Below are 16,647 nucleotides of genomic sequence, written 5' to 3'. Positions count from 1 at the left end.
AATCAAAACATGAACAACTTAGAACATGCATCCATATTTCATCTTCTAAAATAAATTTCTACATAAGAGTTTCTGTCTTGGCATCCTAAGTCATGCTTCTAGTTCCAACCTATTTTAAGTTAAGTACTACATGAAAGTACAAATACTATTAATACCCATCGAGGTGTGTTAGTACTAACGAATAGTATTTCCAAACATACTATAACGTGGACATATATTAAGACTACTAAGGTCAAGACATGACAACACACATCCTGTTGTCACCGGATTATCTCACATAATATTTTAAACCTATAAGACATGATCCCTATACATCTAAACTAGAATAAAGTCCTTATCACATCATAATGCCATAGATTAAAAAACTAGCAGAACATTAAAGTAAAAAGATGACAAAGACTAACTTTACACCCCTTTAAAAGTTACTGTTAAATTAGCAAAGATGCTAGCATTTAATTGTGGATCTTATGGAAGAACGTGAAGGCATAATGTCCACAAGATAAACATGTGAACATTTTAAAGTCTATTTGAAACAAGCCTTTTAAAGCCTATGGGCATGGCACCTAAAGTTTGCAATAAGCTTAAAGTCAGAATTTTTCTATTAGCACGCGAAAACAGAAAAGAGACGCATTAATAAGTATCAGAAGACATTTTCTTATTCAAATATGTAGGTAAGCAAAATAGTGATTAGACCTGAAATCATGTCACTAACTACTGAAATTCAAATTAATAGACTGATACCCTAAGGAAACACTAACAATATACATGACATATTTATTATCAAATGCAAGAAAAGATTTGAAGTTACAACGTGATGTGCAATTATACATACATTAGACAAAATACCCAAACGACAAGTTCTTTTAAGGACACAGTGTCAAAATATTATTAACACATTTTAGTACAACTAAAGAAAGAAAACTGAAACATGATTTTCCTAAGTAGGCGTGTTACTTAAAGGAAAGAGAAATCAGAAAAAGGGCCGAATTTTACCTCTTGTTGGGCAGTGAATTGGAACTTTGAGATTTCAGATCTACTCCGTCCACGTATCAAGATCGACACTTTATTTTTTAGCGAACTAAACAGGACCGAGATTACAGAAAAGAAGAGAGCTACTTGTTGACTCGATTTTTGCCGCATTCTAACTATTTTCCAGGATTCCAAAAGATGATCTTTCGGCTTGAGAGTTGAGGAGTATTTATAGGAGAAAACTAGGATTTTGGAAGCGGGAATTGAATGATCCGTTTGAAATTCAAAAAATGCTCTTCCAAGATCCGTCCAAACTGTGATAGAAAGAAGATCAATAAAATCGTCCTCTTGCTTCAGAGAAACAGCGATTTGGTCAACTTTGATACCAAAGTTTTAGGCTTTTCGTTGAATATGCAAGATTGAGAATGAAGACTTTGATGAAAATGGTGAAACCATTCTGATTTCATGGTGAAAGCAAGCTGGAATTTTTTCCAAGAGAGGAAAGGGTTAGGGAGAAGACAAAGATGGCGGCTAGAATGAGATGGGGAAACCCTAGCAAATCTGAATATGATGAGGTCTAAATTTTAAGAAAGGAGGATCATTGGATCATTTAATTTTAATCCTACGGCCGAGATAAGAGCTTCTGGAGGATTCTTTTAGATGGGCTAGGCGTATTGGGCTTAAAAGAAAATCTGATAGGTTATATTTGGGCTTGTTAGTTTTCAAAAAGAATTTGACTACATGGGCTAATTATTTTGGCAGATTTGGGCTCGTCTTGAAGATGGGTATCCCTTTGAGCCTAATTTGATGGCATTTTCTTTCTTCTTATTAATTTCTTTGAGCTTCCTTTGTCTTGCTAAATAAAAATATAACACTACTATATTTTAATACTATAGTTTGTATAAATAACTACTATATTCTTTGGATAAGTAATTAGTTTGTATAAATAAAAATATAATATTTTAATACTATAGACAATATTAACAATAATAATTATGGTATTAATAGTAACTACNAATTTCTACATAAGAGTTTCTGTCTTGGCATCCTAAGTCATGCTTCTAGTTCCAACCTATTTTAAGTTAAGTTCTACATGAAAGTACAAATACTATTAATACCCATCGAGGTGTGTTAGTATTAACGAATAGTATTTCCAAACATACTATAATGTGGACATATATTAAGACTACTAAGGTGTAACGATCCGACCCGTCATTACGGGAGTTACCGCCCCGTTTTCCCCGTTTTATTCTTCTATATGTTTCATTATATGTGTTTGGAGAATTTGAAGTAATTCGGATAGAGTTCGGTTAGAAATGAGACAATAAGTCTCTTTATGAGAAGGTTAGTTTGGAAAAGTCAACCGAATGTTGACTTATGAGTTAGAAGGCTCGGAATGGATTTCCGATGATTGGACTAGTTTCGGGGGATGATTTGTGACTTAGGAGCGCAATCGGAATTGAATTTGGAGGTCCGGTGTAGAATTAGGCTTGAATTGGCTAAGGTTGGATTTTGGCGAATTCCGGATGGTAGGTGAGATTTTGATCCGAGGGTCGGAATGGAATTCCGAGAGTTGCAGTAGTTCCGTTAGGTGATTTTGGATATGCGTGCAAAGTTTCAAATCATTCAGAGGTGTTTAGGTCAGGTTTTAGATCAAATGCAAGTTTCGGAAGTTTTAGTTTAACTTAGGCTTGAATTCGTGGTAATTCGATGATTTTGGTGTTTATGATAGTGTTTTTATGTTACGAGCAAGTTTGAATGAAGTAATAGAACATATCTGTGCATTTGGTAGAGGTCCCGAGGGCCTCGGGGTGATTTCGGATGGCTAACGGGGAGTTTTGAACATGAAAAAGTGCAGCAGAAATTGCAGAGGAATTTTCCTCTATGCGATCGCTTAGGTATGCCTGCGATCGCATAGAAGGTTCAGAGGGGGATGAAGATTTGCTCTATGCGATCGTGTATAGGGGTCTGCGATCGCATAGGTTGAGGAGATTGGGCAGTGCGGTCGCGTGGGAAGTAATGCGATCGCGTAGAAGGGGGAGACAGTGCTATGCGATCGCATGGCCTGTCCTGCGATCGCGTAAGAGGAATTGAGGGCCTGGAAATTTTGGCCTATGCGATCGCAGGGGTAGTGATGCGATCGCATAGGGGTCGCTACAGTAATCTGGCAGAATGTTTAAAACCCTTATATCCGCGACCCACATTATTTTTCCACCATTTTTACTCCGCCAAGAGAGCTTTTTGAGCGATTTGAAGAGGGTTTTCAACGGGTATTGATTTGAGGTAAGTCTCTTGACTAGAAAACACCATTTTATGGAAGAATCAACACTCAAATTCATGAAAGTGGGTAGAAATTGTGAAGAACTAGGGCTTGGTTTTTGAAAACGAATTTTTAGGATTTGAAAGGCCATTTGAGCTACGTTTTCGGTAAACTTTATATGCACGGACTCGTGGCAAGACGAGGAATCCGTTGGTGTGATTTTCGGAATTTTTCGAGAAGTGGGCCCGGGGCTCGGGTTTTACCAACTTCGTGAATTTTAGTACTTTTCGAGTATTTTTGATTGGGTTATGTTTCTTTAACCCATATTTATGTATTCGTTGTGATTTTGACTAGATTCGACGCGCGAGGAGGTCGATACAAAGGGAAAAGGCATTGCGGACCAGTCTACGGCCGGTTAGAGGTGAGTAGTTGGTGTATATGATGGCCTGAGGGTTTGAAACCCCGGCTTATCACATTGTGACGCTATTGTAGGGCGTGACTCGCACCCCATGGCAGGTGCGGGATTGGTTATGACTGGGGATTGAGACTTAGTCCATCCGGAACAAGAATATTTCTATATTGGTGACTGATACGCACCCTGTATTGAATATATCTGGGCTTATTGCCGTGTTTGGGGCTTGTGCCGATCTGTAGCAACCTTAGAGGATGATTGTCATTGTGATAGCATGTTTTGTATAATCATTGATCTCAGTCCTGTGTTTAATCACTGTTATGAAACGCTAAGTCACTTTTCCTGAAGTTAAATATCTAAAGTATATTCTGCTTAATAAATTGGAAATTGGGAAATTAATTGAATCTGTTACGTGACTCATATGCATATTGTGGACTGAGTATGGATCGGGCTGCACACCGCAGCGAATGATATGATTATATTGCGCTTGGGCTGAAAGAGCCCCTCCGGAGTCTGTACACACCCCCAGTGAGCGTGACGTTAAATGGATCGGGCTACGCGCCGTAGCGGTCATGTGCATTGCATTGCATTTTTACATTATACTTGACTGATATATTTGGAGTTGTTTTGCTGTTAGTTCGTAGTTAGGTTTTGGATTGTTAGTTTTAGCTTTGCTTTGTGGCATTTCGTGGATTTCTTATCTTCAGACATTTTATATGCTTATTACTCACTTAGTCGGTAGTACTCACCCCTACTCCCTGCACCTTGTGTGCAGATTCAGGTACACCGAAGGCTTAGCTGAGCAGTCCTTGTTTCCCAGAGCTTATCAGAGTTGTTGAGGTAGCTGCTTGACGTTCGCAGGACCTGACTACTCTTCCTATTTCAGTTTTAATTATATATACATTTCCAGACTTGAGTATTTTCGTTCAGATATTGTTATTCAGATTGTTTTAGAGGCTCTAGACTCGTGACCCCAGGTCTTTGGGAGTGTTTTATCAGACTTCGTGTTTTTCTCAGTATTATTCTATTATAAATATTGGATTATTATTCTAAAACTATTATAATCTCTTTAGATTGTCGGTTTGAGGTTTACGGTTAATTTGGGAACGATTGTGGTCTGGCTTGCCTAGCAATGTTGTTGGGCGCCATCACGACCGGATTTGGATCGTGACATAAGGTCAAGACATGACAACACACATGCTGTTACCACCGGATTATCTCACATAATATTTTAAACCTATAAGACATGATCCCTATACATCTAAACTAGAATAAAGTCCTTATCACATCATAATGCCATAGATTAAAAAACTGGCAGAACATTAAAGTAAAAAGATGACAAAGACTAACTTTACACCCCTTTAAAAGTTACTGTTAAATTAGCAAAGATGCTAGCACTTAATTGTGGATCTTATGGAAGAACGTGAAGGCATAATGTCCACAAGATAAACATGTGAACATTTTAAAGTCTATTTGAAACAAGCATTTTAAAGCCTATGGGCATGGCACCTAAAGTTTGCAATAAGCTTAAAGTCAGAATTTTTCTATTAGCACGCGAAAACAGAAAAGAGACGCATTAATAAGTATCAGAAGACATTTTCTTATTCAAATATGTACGTAAGCAAAATAGTGATTAGACCTGAAATCATGTCACTAACTACTGAAATTCNACAGAAGCGGACTTCGCGTCGCATAAGCGAAGTCCGGGCTTCTAAGTGAAAACCGCTTAAGCGGAAATGTGGCCGCAGAAGCGGTCCCGCATAAGCGAAAACGGGACCGCAGAAGCGAAAATTGCTGGGCGACAGAAGGGTTTTAAAATAATATTTCATCCGCGACCCTTTCATATTTTCCTCCATTGTTGACGTTCTTAAGAGCTTTGAACAAGGAAATTCGAGGGTTTTGACTGAGAATCACTTGGAGGTAAGTTCCTTGGCCTAAATATTCGAATTTATGGTAGAAATTACATGTAAACTGTAGAAAATTCATCAAAAACGGGTCAAGCTAGGGCTTGGAAAGCTGTGATATAAAAATGGAATTTGGAGGGTCAAACGAGCTCCGATTTTGGTGAACTTTATATGCACGGACTCGTGGCGAGACGAGGAATCCGTTGGTGTGATTTTCGGAATTTTTCGAGAAGTGGGCCCGGGGCTCGGGTTTTACCAACTTCGTGAATTTTAGTACTTTTCGAGTATTTTTGATTGGGTTATGTTTCTTTAACCCATATTTATGTATTCGCTGTGATTTTGACTAGATTCGACGCGCGAGGAGGTCGATACAAAGGGAAAAGGCATTGCGGACCAGTCTACGGCCGGTTAGAGGTGAGTAGTTGGTGTTTATGATGGCCTGAGGGATTGAAACCCCGGCTTATCACATTGTGACGCTATTGTAGGGCGTGACTCGCACCCCATGGCAGGTGCGGGATTAGTTATGACTTCGGATTGAGACTTAGTCCATCCCGAACAAGAATATTTCTATATTGGTGACTGATACGCACCCTGTATTGAATATATCTGGGCTTATTGCCGTGTTTGGGGCTTGTGCCGATCTGTAGCAACCTTAGAGGATGATTGTCATTGTGATAGCATGTTTTGTATAATCATTGATCTCAGTCCTGTGTTTAATCACTGTTATGAAACGCTAAGTCACTTTTCCTGAAGTTAAATATCTAAAGTATATTCTCCTTAATAAATTGGAAATTGGGAAATTAATTGAATCTGTTACGTGACTCATATGCATATTGTGGACTGAGTATGGATCGGGTTGCACGCCGCAGCGAATGATATGATTATATTGCGCTTGGGCTGAAGGAGCCCCTCCGGAGTCTGTACACACCCCCAGTGAGCGCCGTCGACGTTAAATGGATCGGGCTACGCGCCGTAGCAGTCATGTGCATTGCGTTGCATCTTTACATTATACTTGACTGACATATTTGGAGTTGTTTTGCTGTTAGTTCGTAGTTAGGTGTTGGATTGTTAGTTTTAGCTTTTCTTTGTGGCATTTCGTGGATTTCTTATCTTCAGACATTTTATATGCTTATTACTCACTGAGTCGGTAGTACTCACCCCTACTCCCTGCACCTTGTGTGCAGATTCAGGTACACCGGAGGCTTAGCTGAGCAGTCCTTGTTTTCCAGAGCTTATCAGAGTTGTTGAGGTAGCTGCTTGACGTTCGCAGGACCTGACTACTCTTCCTATTTCAGCTTTAATTATATATACATTTCCAGACTTGAGTATTTTCGTTCAGATATTGTTATTCAGGTTGTTTTAGAGGCTCTAGACTCGTGACCCCAGGTCTTTGGGAGCGTTTTANATATACTATTAGAGCATTAATGACTAGGAAGCGCAAGGAAATTAAGTAGAAAAAAGGTGGGACAAAATTGGATGTCAACAGCTGCCCCTCTTTGACCGGAAATGATAAAAGAGTTTTCGGGCAAAGAAATTGACATAGCAACCAATTTTGTCCTGGCTGAACTGGTGTGGATATGAATGAGTAAAGTTGGATTTGATGGAAAATTTAGAAAAGAGGCAGCTGAACCCCGATTTTTGAGATTTCTATATATCTCGGGCTTTAAGAGAACTTGGCTATATGTAGCTTGAATAAGATTTACGGTGAGACTGGGTCAAACAATTAATGACTGAGAGATAGACACAATTGAACTTGATTTACCTACATAACTATGGACTTACGGAGAATGTAGTTGGGAGTAGATCCTTAGCCTCTTGCTGACGAGCTTAACTCTGTCTTCAGCAATTGTCCCAGTTCACTGCTAAGATATGATCCACGATTTGAATGAGCTTTAATTTTGTCTCCATATGAAATGCCACAAGCTAAAAATAAATATTTGCGATAAAGAAATATATGTAAATATATCGGGTTGAAAGAATTACTCTCGTAACCCATGCCTGAAAAGGTAAATCCACATCCACGTCCACGTTCAATACTTAATGAAGAATTAAATAACGTCCACATCGAAAGAGCAAGATAAATCCACGATCATATCCATATCCACGTCCGCGTCCACGTCCATGTCCACATCCACATTGAAAGAAGCGAAATGCTTAAAATTGTTGGTTTAGAAGCTTAATCCACATCCACATCCACATCCACGATTAGAAAAAGTGTTGAACAATATCCATATTGAAAGGATTTTAATCCACGATCCACGTCCATGTCCATTTTCATGTCCACAAAAGGCCACAAGATAGAAAATATTAGCAATAAAATATATAAATAATTTGGATATATGAGAATTTACGCTCGTAACCCTTGGTTGGGTAGAAAAATCCACGTCCAAATCCACAATTAGAATTTGAGAAAAAGTTGAATAGCATCTATGCTAAAAGAGTTTAAAGCAACATAAATTCACGATCCACGTCTACGTTCACATCCCCATCAATATTCACGTCCACAATCACGTCTGACATCTAGATCTATGTTCACGAAGAGGAGTTGAGTTTGAGTTGAATCTGCATCTTTGTGCAAATCAATATTGAACCTGTCTCATCAAAGAAAAATTGTGAGTTTAAAGAAAATCGGTTGACTTGTGCTCATTTGGGGAACTTAATCCTTAAGCGGGTTCTTGTCTTGATCACATCCACATGCTTCGACACTTCCACCATACATGTATGCTTTACCAAAGAGCTTCAGTAGTAAGTGACAAAATTTCTTTTGAATCGCAGAGCAGCACAATTTAGATGACTTAGATGAAAAAGCTCTACTTAACGGCTCTAATGATGTAAATAATTGTGACGAGCTAAGTTTAAACTTATCAAACTCTTAGATAGACTTGACCTGTACATATCAGACACTACTTAGAATCTCAAAATCTTTAAGGCCAACTATGTGATAATTCTAAAGAATTACCCCAATTTCCATTCTAAATAATGAAAGCTTTGAAGGCTATATAACTGACTCGAAGGAAAATTTGCTTAAATTTCTAGTCCTAAAGGTATTTTATTCTAAGTAGTTGGAAGGTGAGAAATTTTTAAAGAAATATTAAGGAAAATATTTGATTAAAAAAAAAAATCTGCCCCAGTTTCTAGTCCCAAGGCACTTTATTTTAAATGGAACATGTATAGATTTCGGAAAATTGAGAAAATAGTTTTGGATTGGTTTAAAACAAAATCTGCCCAAGTTTTGGTGCTAGAAAACTTGGTTTTGAACGAAAAATATTATGAAATTTGAAAAATTGAGAAGTATTATTGGATAGGTTACCAAAGAAACTGCCCCAGTTCCTGGTACTAAAACACTTGGACTTGAATAATGAAAAGGTCGAACACTTGCATAGAGCTTCCTATGTATCTAGTCAAGACGAGGATCAGGCCAAAACATAGTTCGACAAACCAAGGGCATAAGGAGTTTTAAATTAAAAGGGGCCGAACTCATCTCGGGCTGCCTACGTATTCTTGTCAAGAGGTGTCGAGACAGAAATCAGGCTAAACGTAGTTCAAATGAAATAGGGGATTTAAAATTTTTTTTATAATAAAGGGGCCGAACCCAGATTAGGCTGCCTACGTATCCAATAGGAATCAGGCCAGACGTAGTTCATTACAAGAAAATGGAATCCTAACTTAGATGGCCGTAACAAACATAGAGGCGACATGACAAAAAATAGGTTCTAACTTATGCCTCCGGCCAATTACAAAAGAAATTCATGACTTAAACTACTGAAACTCCTGGCGAACCAGGGCTGAGATGCAAGTCCAATTCTTCAAAACAAATCCCGGTTCGACAACACATGTGGTCGGTGTTTCAGCAATGTCTGCAAATACCATATCACGATCATCTTCATCTCCCACGAGCAAGTTCTTGACACCCTTTATAATATCATCACATGAAATCTCAACAGGTACACCTGGAGTCTGGACAATAGCAGGCTTTAGGAAAGTTTGGTCAATGGTTGGGATTGATTTTGGTAGATGGATCTCTTTTCCTTTCTTCTGTCGTGCTTCCTTCACTTCCTGTTGAGTAGGCTTGTATCCCAAACCAAAAGAAAACTGTTGTCCGGGCGGGACTATAGGCTCAACTCGTCCATTCAATGTTTTTCCCAAACCCAATCCTGGTTGATACCCATTCTTTAGCATCTCCTTTGCCACCATGATCGCAGCGCAAGACATCTTTGGCTCCTGGGTTTGGCTCCCTTCAGCTACACAAGTAGGATCCACAATTTCCCATGCATGGTATGTAGCTCCATCCAACTCTCCTGTTACTTCAATGAATGGGATAGATTGCTCCCGATAGATAGACGTATCACCTTCTCCATGTATGACTATTTGTTACTGATCCCACTTAAACTTGACGGTCTGATGCAAGGTCGATGGCACAACCCCAGCCAGATGAATCCATGGTCTTCCTAATAACAGGTTGTATGTTGTGGAAATATCAAGTACTTGAAACCCCATAATGAACTCGACTGGCCCAATCAACACGTTCAATTCTACCTCTCCAATTGAACTTCTCGCGGCACCATCAAATGCTCGAACCCTCATATCACTTGGCTTGAGTTTACTGAAATCATACCCTATCTTCTTTAGAGTAGTGAGAGGACAAATGTTAACCCCGGAACCTCCATCAATCAACACTCTAGATATGAACATATCACGACACTTAACAGTTATGTGGAGCGCCTTGTTATGACTACATCCCTCCGGTGGCAATTCTTCATCATCAAAGCTGATTAGGTGACAATCAAGCATACGTCCAACCATTCCAGTTATTGCTTCACTGTTGTTTCAGTCGGCACATATGCTTCACTCAGAATCTTCAGGAGTGCATCTCTGTGTATGTCCGAAGTCAAAAGCAAAGATAGGATTGGGATCTGGGCATTGGTCTTCTTCAATTGATCCACAACTGAGTATTCACCCGCCTTGATCTTTCTCAGAAACTCTTGTGCTTCTGCGTCTGTCACAACCTTCTTGGGTGGAACATTGCATTCATTGCCTTGACTCAACCTAGTTAGTTTTTCTAGAGTGTAACATCTTCCAGACCTCGTCATTCCCGAAATAATGGTCGTTTCCTTTCCATGGCACTCCATCACAGCCTGTTGATAATTCCATGGTACAACTCTAGTATCGACCACTGGTAACTGAATTGGCGCTTGAAGTACTTCCACAGGTGTAGATGCAACTCCTAGTATCTCAATGGGTGTAAAACCCCTTATCATCATCATAGGAGAAGTAAAAGCCACAAATGTATGATCTTCCATGCTCCTAACAGGCACTATGAATCTAGCCGGATCATCATCTTCTTCATCCACTCCAATCATATTCACCGAGGCTTCATTATGATTTGGGAGTGGATTGTTGTTCACATTTGGTGCCGGTTGTCTGATTTTGATTTGTTTTGCTTCAATGAGGTCTTCAACCTTGTGTTTCAATGCATAACAACGGTCAGTTGAATGTCCTTTTACCCCAGAATGATATGCACATGTCTTGGTAGGATCAAAACTTCTAGGTAATGGGTTTGGAATTCTTCCTTCCACGGGATACAATAAACCTGAAGCTTGCAACCTTTCAAAGACAACACTTAAGGGCTCCCCTAATGGTGTGAAGTTGCGAGCAGGCCTGTTTGGACGGAGTCCGGGTGTATTGTTGGGATGATGAGGTTGTTGTGAGGGTGGAGCTTGGTGTGTTGGTTGTGTGTTATAAACATGATATGATTTTTGTGGCGGTTGAGGCTGGTAAGATGATGAAGTTTGGTAAGGTGAGTGTGACGAATATTGGAAATGTTGTGAATGAGGGGAGTTTGATTGATACTGCGAAGGTTGTCGTTGGTGAAATGAAGTACCTCCCAAAGCCATTACAGCCGCAACTTCTTTCTCCTTTTTCTTTCCACTCCCGAGGGCACCAGTTTGGATAGCCTTGCTAGTGGCATGTAATGCTGCTAGACTTGTTATTCTCCCGGTCTTGATCCCATTTTCGATCATTTCTCCGGCTTTGATTACCTCTGCAAATGTTTTTCCACCCATTACGACCATCCGCTCATAATATTCAAGTTCCTGTGCCCGAATAAAATAGGTTATCACTTTTGTCTCTTCCATTGGCGGGTGTACCCTTGATGCTTCTTCCCTCCACCTTATAGCATACTCCTGAAATGATTCAGTTGATTTCTTCTTTAATTCGGTTATCGAAATTCTGTCAGGAGCAATCTCAACATGAAATTTGTAATGATCGACAAAAGCATTTGCCAAATCATCCCAAGTATGCCATTTGGTAACATCTTGTTTAGAGTACCACTCTAAAGCTTTGCCACTCAAACTTTGATTGAATAATTTGATTCTTATCCCTTCATTCTGCCCCACACCAATTAAATTTTCACAATAGAGCTTCAAGTGGAAGAAAGGATTCCCCGATCCGTCAAACTTCTCAAACTTTGGAATTTTGTAACCAGCTGGCAACTCTACTTCAGGAAATGCACATAACTCTACGTACTTCACACTTTGATTAGTACCAAACCCTCGTAGACCTCTCATAGCATCTTCCAAACTCTTGAGCTTCCTATTTATTATTTCATCATCAACTGCTCTTGCCTCCTTTTCGGCTTCAACATAATGATCCACATCTAGCCGACATGGTCCTAGTGTTTGTGTCATAGGTGGGACTGTGGCATAAGTATATATTGGTGAAACTTGCTGCGTATTAGTAACATCATGTGTCAGTTGTGTGTATTGAACCTTTGGAGGAGCGGTTGTGAACTGAAGGGGAGCATTTTGAGTGACTGAGTGAGTCAGTGGCACATTTTGAATTGGTTGAGGAGCGGTGAACTGATTTTCTCGATTAAGTCCATCCAAGTTTGGAAATGGGGGTGGTATAGGCATATTTTCGCGAATGCGATGAGGAAGAGGAGTCATGTGAGGTGGAGTTTGAGAAAATGATCTGTTTTGTTGTACTATGTAGCTTAGTTCAGCAATTTTCTGTTCCAAACGAGCAATGACCTCTAAATGAGTTTCTGGGTCTCTTGAGGGGCGGGGGTCATCTGTTGTAGGTAGCGCGAGAGTTGGAACAGATGAAATAGTCACATCTACCAAATTCAAATTTGTAGTGGAAAGATTCCCTTCAGCCATCTGAGATACTGGTGGCAAATCTGCGACTGATCTCTTGCTTCTAGACCGCGTAAAATATGGGTGCTCCGCCAGTTCCCCTTTTAGCACAAGTCAACCTTTTGTCTCTTGAGAAAATAATTTAAAAAAAAAATGGAAAAAAGAAAAATAAGAAAAAAAGAAAACAAGTTAGTATGTGGAAATAACATATTTTGCATAAATATAAGCACATTGTTGCACATAGCATGTTACTGCACATAGATTATAACGTCCTATTATGCGAAGGACCTCATTGCGCCGGAGGTAGGCCTAACGATAATTTGAAGGATAATTATGCCATCATGTGTCATTCCATAACTCTTATAAATAATTTTATTCCCAAAGAAAGTAAAGTACAAGAATAGTTTTTTTTTTAATCACACGAAGAATGAAAGAATTACATGAAGAATGAAAATACAATATACATCCTTTTCTAATCTAAGTAAACTAAACTTCTTCAATCTATTTGATGATGCCGAACCTGTCATAAATATTCCCTCTCCCTATAAGTTAATTAATTTAGAGAAAACGGTCCACATAATTGACATATTTATCCTTCAAACTGTGCACATAAGTTATGAAAAGTGTCACTTAGGGTCGTAAACCCATTCGGACATTTGGTAAGGCTGGCTAATGGACTTAATACACCAAGGGTATTAAGTATCTTAGGCTTAAATGATGCATGAATCTTACAAAAGGTTTTGGCTTAGCTCTATCCTAGATTGACTAGGAGTGGGTTTTTCTAGACCGGTCTGCTCTCAAGTAGACAACTTGAGAATGGAAAGCTCGTGACTGTCGACTGCACCGCTGATCGACTTACCCACGAACTTTCCCCTAAAAAGGTTTTATAAGTAGTGCACGGCCGCAAACCACGTAACCGCTTGGTGTGTGAATTGTGTGAATTTTTCAAAAGTGGAGGAAGTGAAACGGAATGCAGTTATATAAAAGTGCTAACACATAAACAATCATACGAAGAAAGTAGTTTATAACATGTAAAATAATTTATAGATCCAAATAGATAAATGCACAAGCCTTAATTTTAATTAACTAAGTCCGTTATGGTTAGAACCTAAGTATTCCCCAGCAGAGTCGCCAAGCTGTTATACCCCATTTTAACACAGGCCATATAGAGTACAACAAATTGGTGATTCCTAAATTAATTACTAACTAAAGAGTCGCCACCTAATTAATTATGGTGAATTAGGACACCGAAAGTTAAGTAATAAAGTATAACTATGTTAATGGTCTACTTAACCTAAAGATTCTAGATAAAGGTTCAATTAATCCAAAGGGAAGGTTTTTAAGGCACCCTTTAAGATCCATATCGAACGGTTAACCAACTGGACTTAAATTAATTAAGGATAATTGTCAAATATATGTATAAAACATGGCAAGTTAAATTAATGAGGACATCAACTTGTTCCCAAATGACTCACGCCTTAGATACAAAACCTTATACATTTAAAACAGTTGCGATAAAATTGGTCAAGTAGTCTCCATGACCTATCTTGAAAAGTGAGCTGCAAACTAGTTTAGACTCCTAAAATATTTGATTTCAAAAACTACAGAAAGATCCAAAAGCATGTTAACTTAAACAAAATCATAAACCACAAATGTCTTGACTAAGAAATCCATTTTTTAGAAAAAAACGTACTCAAACTTTAAAGAATTTCAGGACGTTTGAATTGATTTTCTAAACATTTGCAAGGAACTTGTTTCAAGCCTAACTTCTTCCATTTTGGACTTAGACAAAATTGATTTAATTCTCAGATACATACTGGTCTACTACCCATATGCCATATAAATATTATTCTAGATTATATACTGTATAGGAACGAGTAGCACCAAAAGCAAATACAATAGTCACAACAAATGAAAGAGATGAATTTTCCAACTCCTCTCGCCTCTCTAGCTTTCTGTTCGGATGTATTTTGAGAAGGCAAGAAAAGTGGATGAAGAAGTGAAGACGAGATGCTAGTGTCGGGTATGGTAACGACATTGAGTCTCGGAACAAGACCCCCNTAGACTCGTGACCCCAGGTCTTTGGGAGTGTTTTATCAGACTTCGTGTTTTTCTCAGTATTATTCTATTATAAATATTGGATTATTATTCTAAAACTATTATAATCTCTTTAGATTGTCGGTTTGAGGTTTACGGTTAATTTGGGAACGATTGTGGTCTGGCTTGCCTAGCAATGTTGTTGGGCGCCATCACGACCGGATTTGGATCGTGACATAAGGTCAAGACATGACAACACACATGCTGTTACCACCGGATTATCTCACATAATATTTTAAACCTATAAGACATGATCCCTATACATCTAAACTAGAATAAAGTCCTTATCACATCATAATGCCATAGATTAAAAAACTAGCAGAACATTAAAGTAAAAAGATGACAAAGACTAACTTTACACCCCTTTAAAAGTTACTGTTAAATTAGCAAAGATGCTAGCATTTAATGTGGATCTTATGGAAGAACGTGAAGGCATAATGTCCACAAGATAAACATGTGAACATTTTAAAGTCTATTTGAAACAAGCCTTTTAAAGCCTATGGGCATGGCACCTAAAGTTTGCAATAAGCTTAAAGTCAGAATTTTTCTATTAGCACGCGAAAACAGAAAAGAGACGCATTAATAAGTATCAGAAGACATTTTCTTATTCAAATATGTAGGTAAGCAAAATAGTGATTAGACCTGAAATCATGTCACTAACTACTGAAATTCAAATTAATAGACTGATACCCTAAGGAAACACTAACAATATACATGACATATTTATTATCAAATGCAAGAAAAGATTTGAAGTTACAACGTGATGTGCAATTATACATACATTAGACAAAATACCCAAACGACAAGTTCTTTTAAGGACACAGTGTCAAAATATTATTAACACATTTTAGTACAACTAAAGAAAGAAAACTGAAACATGATTTTCCTAAGTAGGCGTGTTACTTAAAGGAAAGAGAAATCAGAAAAAGGGCCGAATTTTACCTCTTGTTGGGCAGTGAATTGGAACTTTGAGATTTCAGATCTACTCCGTCCACGTATCAAGATCGACACTTTATTTTTTAGCGAACTAAACAGGACCGAGATTACAGAAAAGAAGAGAGCTACTTGTTGACTCGATTTTTGCCGCATTCTAACTATTTTCCAGGATTCCAAAAGATGATCTTTCGGCTTGAGAGTTGAGGAGTATTTATAGGAGAAAACTAGGATTTTGGAAGCGGGAATTGAATGATCCGTTTGAAATTCAAAAAATGCTCTTCCAAGATCCGTCCAAACTGTGATAGAAAGAAGATCAATAAAATCGTCCTCTTGCTTCAGAGAAACAGCGATTTGGTCAACTTTGATACCAAAGTTTTAGGCTTTTCGTTGAATATGCAAGATTGAGAATGAAGACTTTGATGAAAATGGTGAAACCATTCTGATTTCATGGTGAAAGCAAGTTGGAATTTTGTCCAAGAGAGGAAAGGGTTAGGGAGAAGACAAAGATGGCGGCTAGAATGAGATGGGGAAACCCTAGCAAATCTGAATATGATGAGGTCTAAATTTTAAGAAAGGAGGATCATTGGATCATTTAATTTTAATCCTACGGCCGAGATAAGAGCTTCTGGAGGATTCTTTTAGATGGGCTAGGCGTATTGGGCTTAAAAGAAAATCTGATAGGTTATATTTGGGCTTGTTAGTTTTCAAAAAGAATTTGACTACATGGGCTAATTATTTTGGCAGATTTGGGCTCGTCTTGAAGATGGGTATCCCTTTGAGCCTAATTTGATGGCATTTTCTTTCTTCTTATTAATTTCTTTGAGCTTCCTTTGTCTTGCTAAATAAAAATATAACACTACTATATTTTAATACTATAGTTTGTATAAATAACTACTATATTCTTTGGATAAGTAATTAGTTTGTATAAATAAAAAT

At 38.3% G+C, this 16,647-nt stretch overlaps 1 protein-coding gene across 1 annotated transcript; it reads right to left on the bottom strand.

Moving 5' to 3' along the window:
• On the bottom strand, positions 10,354 to 12,702 carry LOC109232660. Its single transcript, XM_019398416.1, has one exon. The coding sequence runs from the start codon at positions 12,700 to 12,702 to the stop codon at positions 10,354 to 10,356; it is 2,349 nt and encodes a 782-aa protein (XP_019253961.1).

This window comes from Nicotiana attenuata, chromosome 9, assembly GCF_001879085.1.
Source record: "Nicotiana attenuata strain UT chromosome 9, NIATTr2, whole genome shotgun sequence".
Classification (NCBI taxonomy): domain Eukaryota; kingdom Viridiplantae; phylum Streptophyta; class Magnoliopsida; order Solanales; family Solanaceae; genus Nicotiana; species Nicotiana attenuata.
This window is presented reverse-complemented; position numbering and strand designations above follow the sequence as displayed.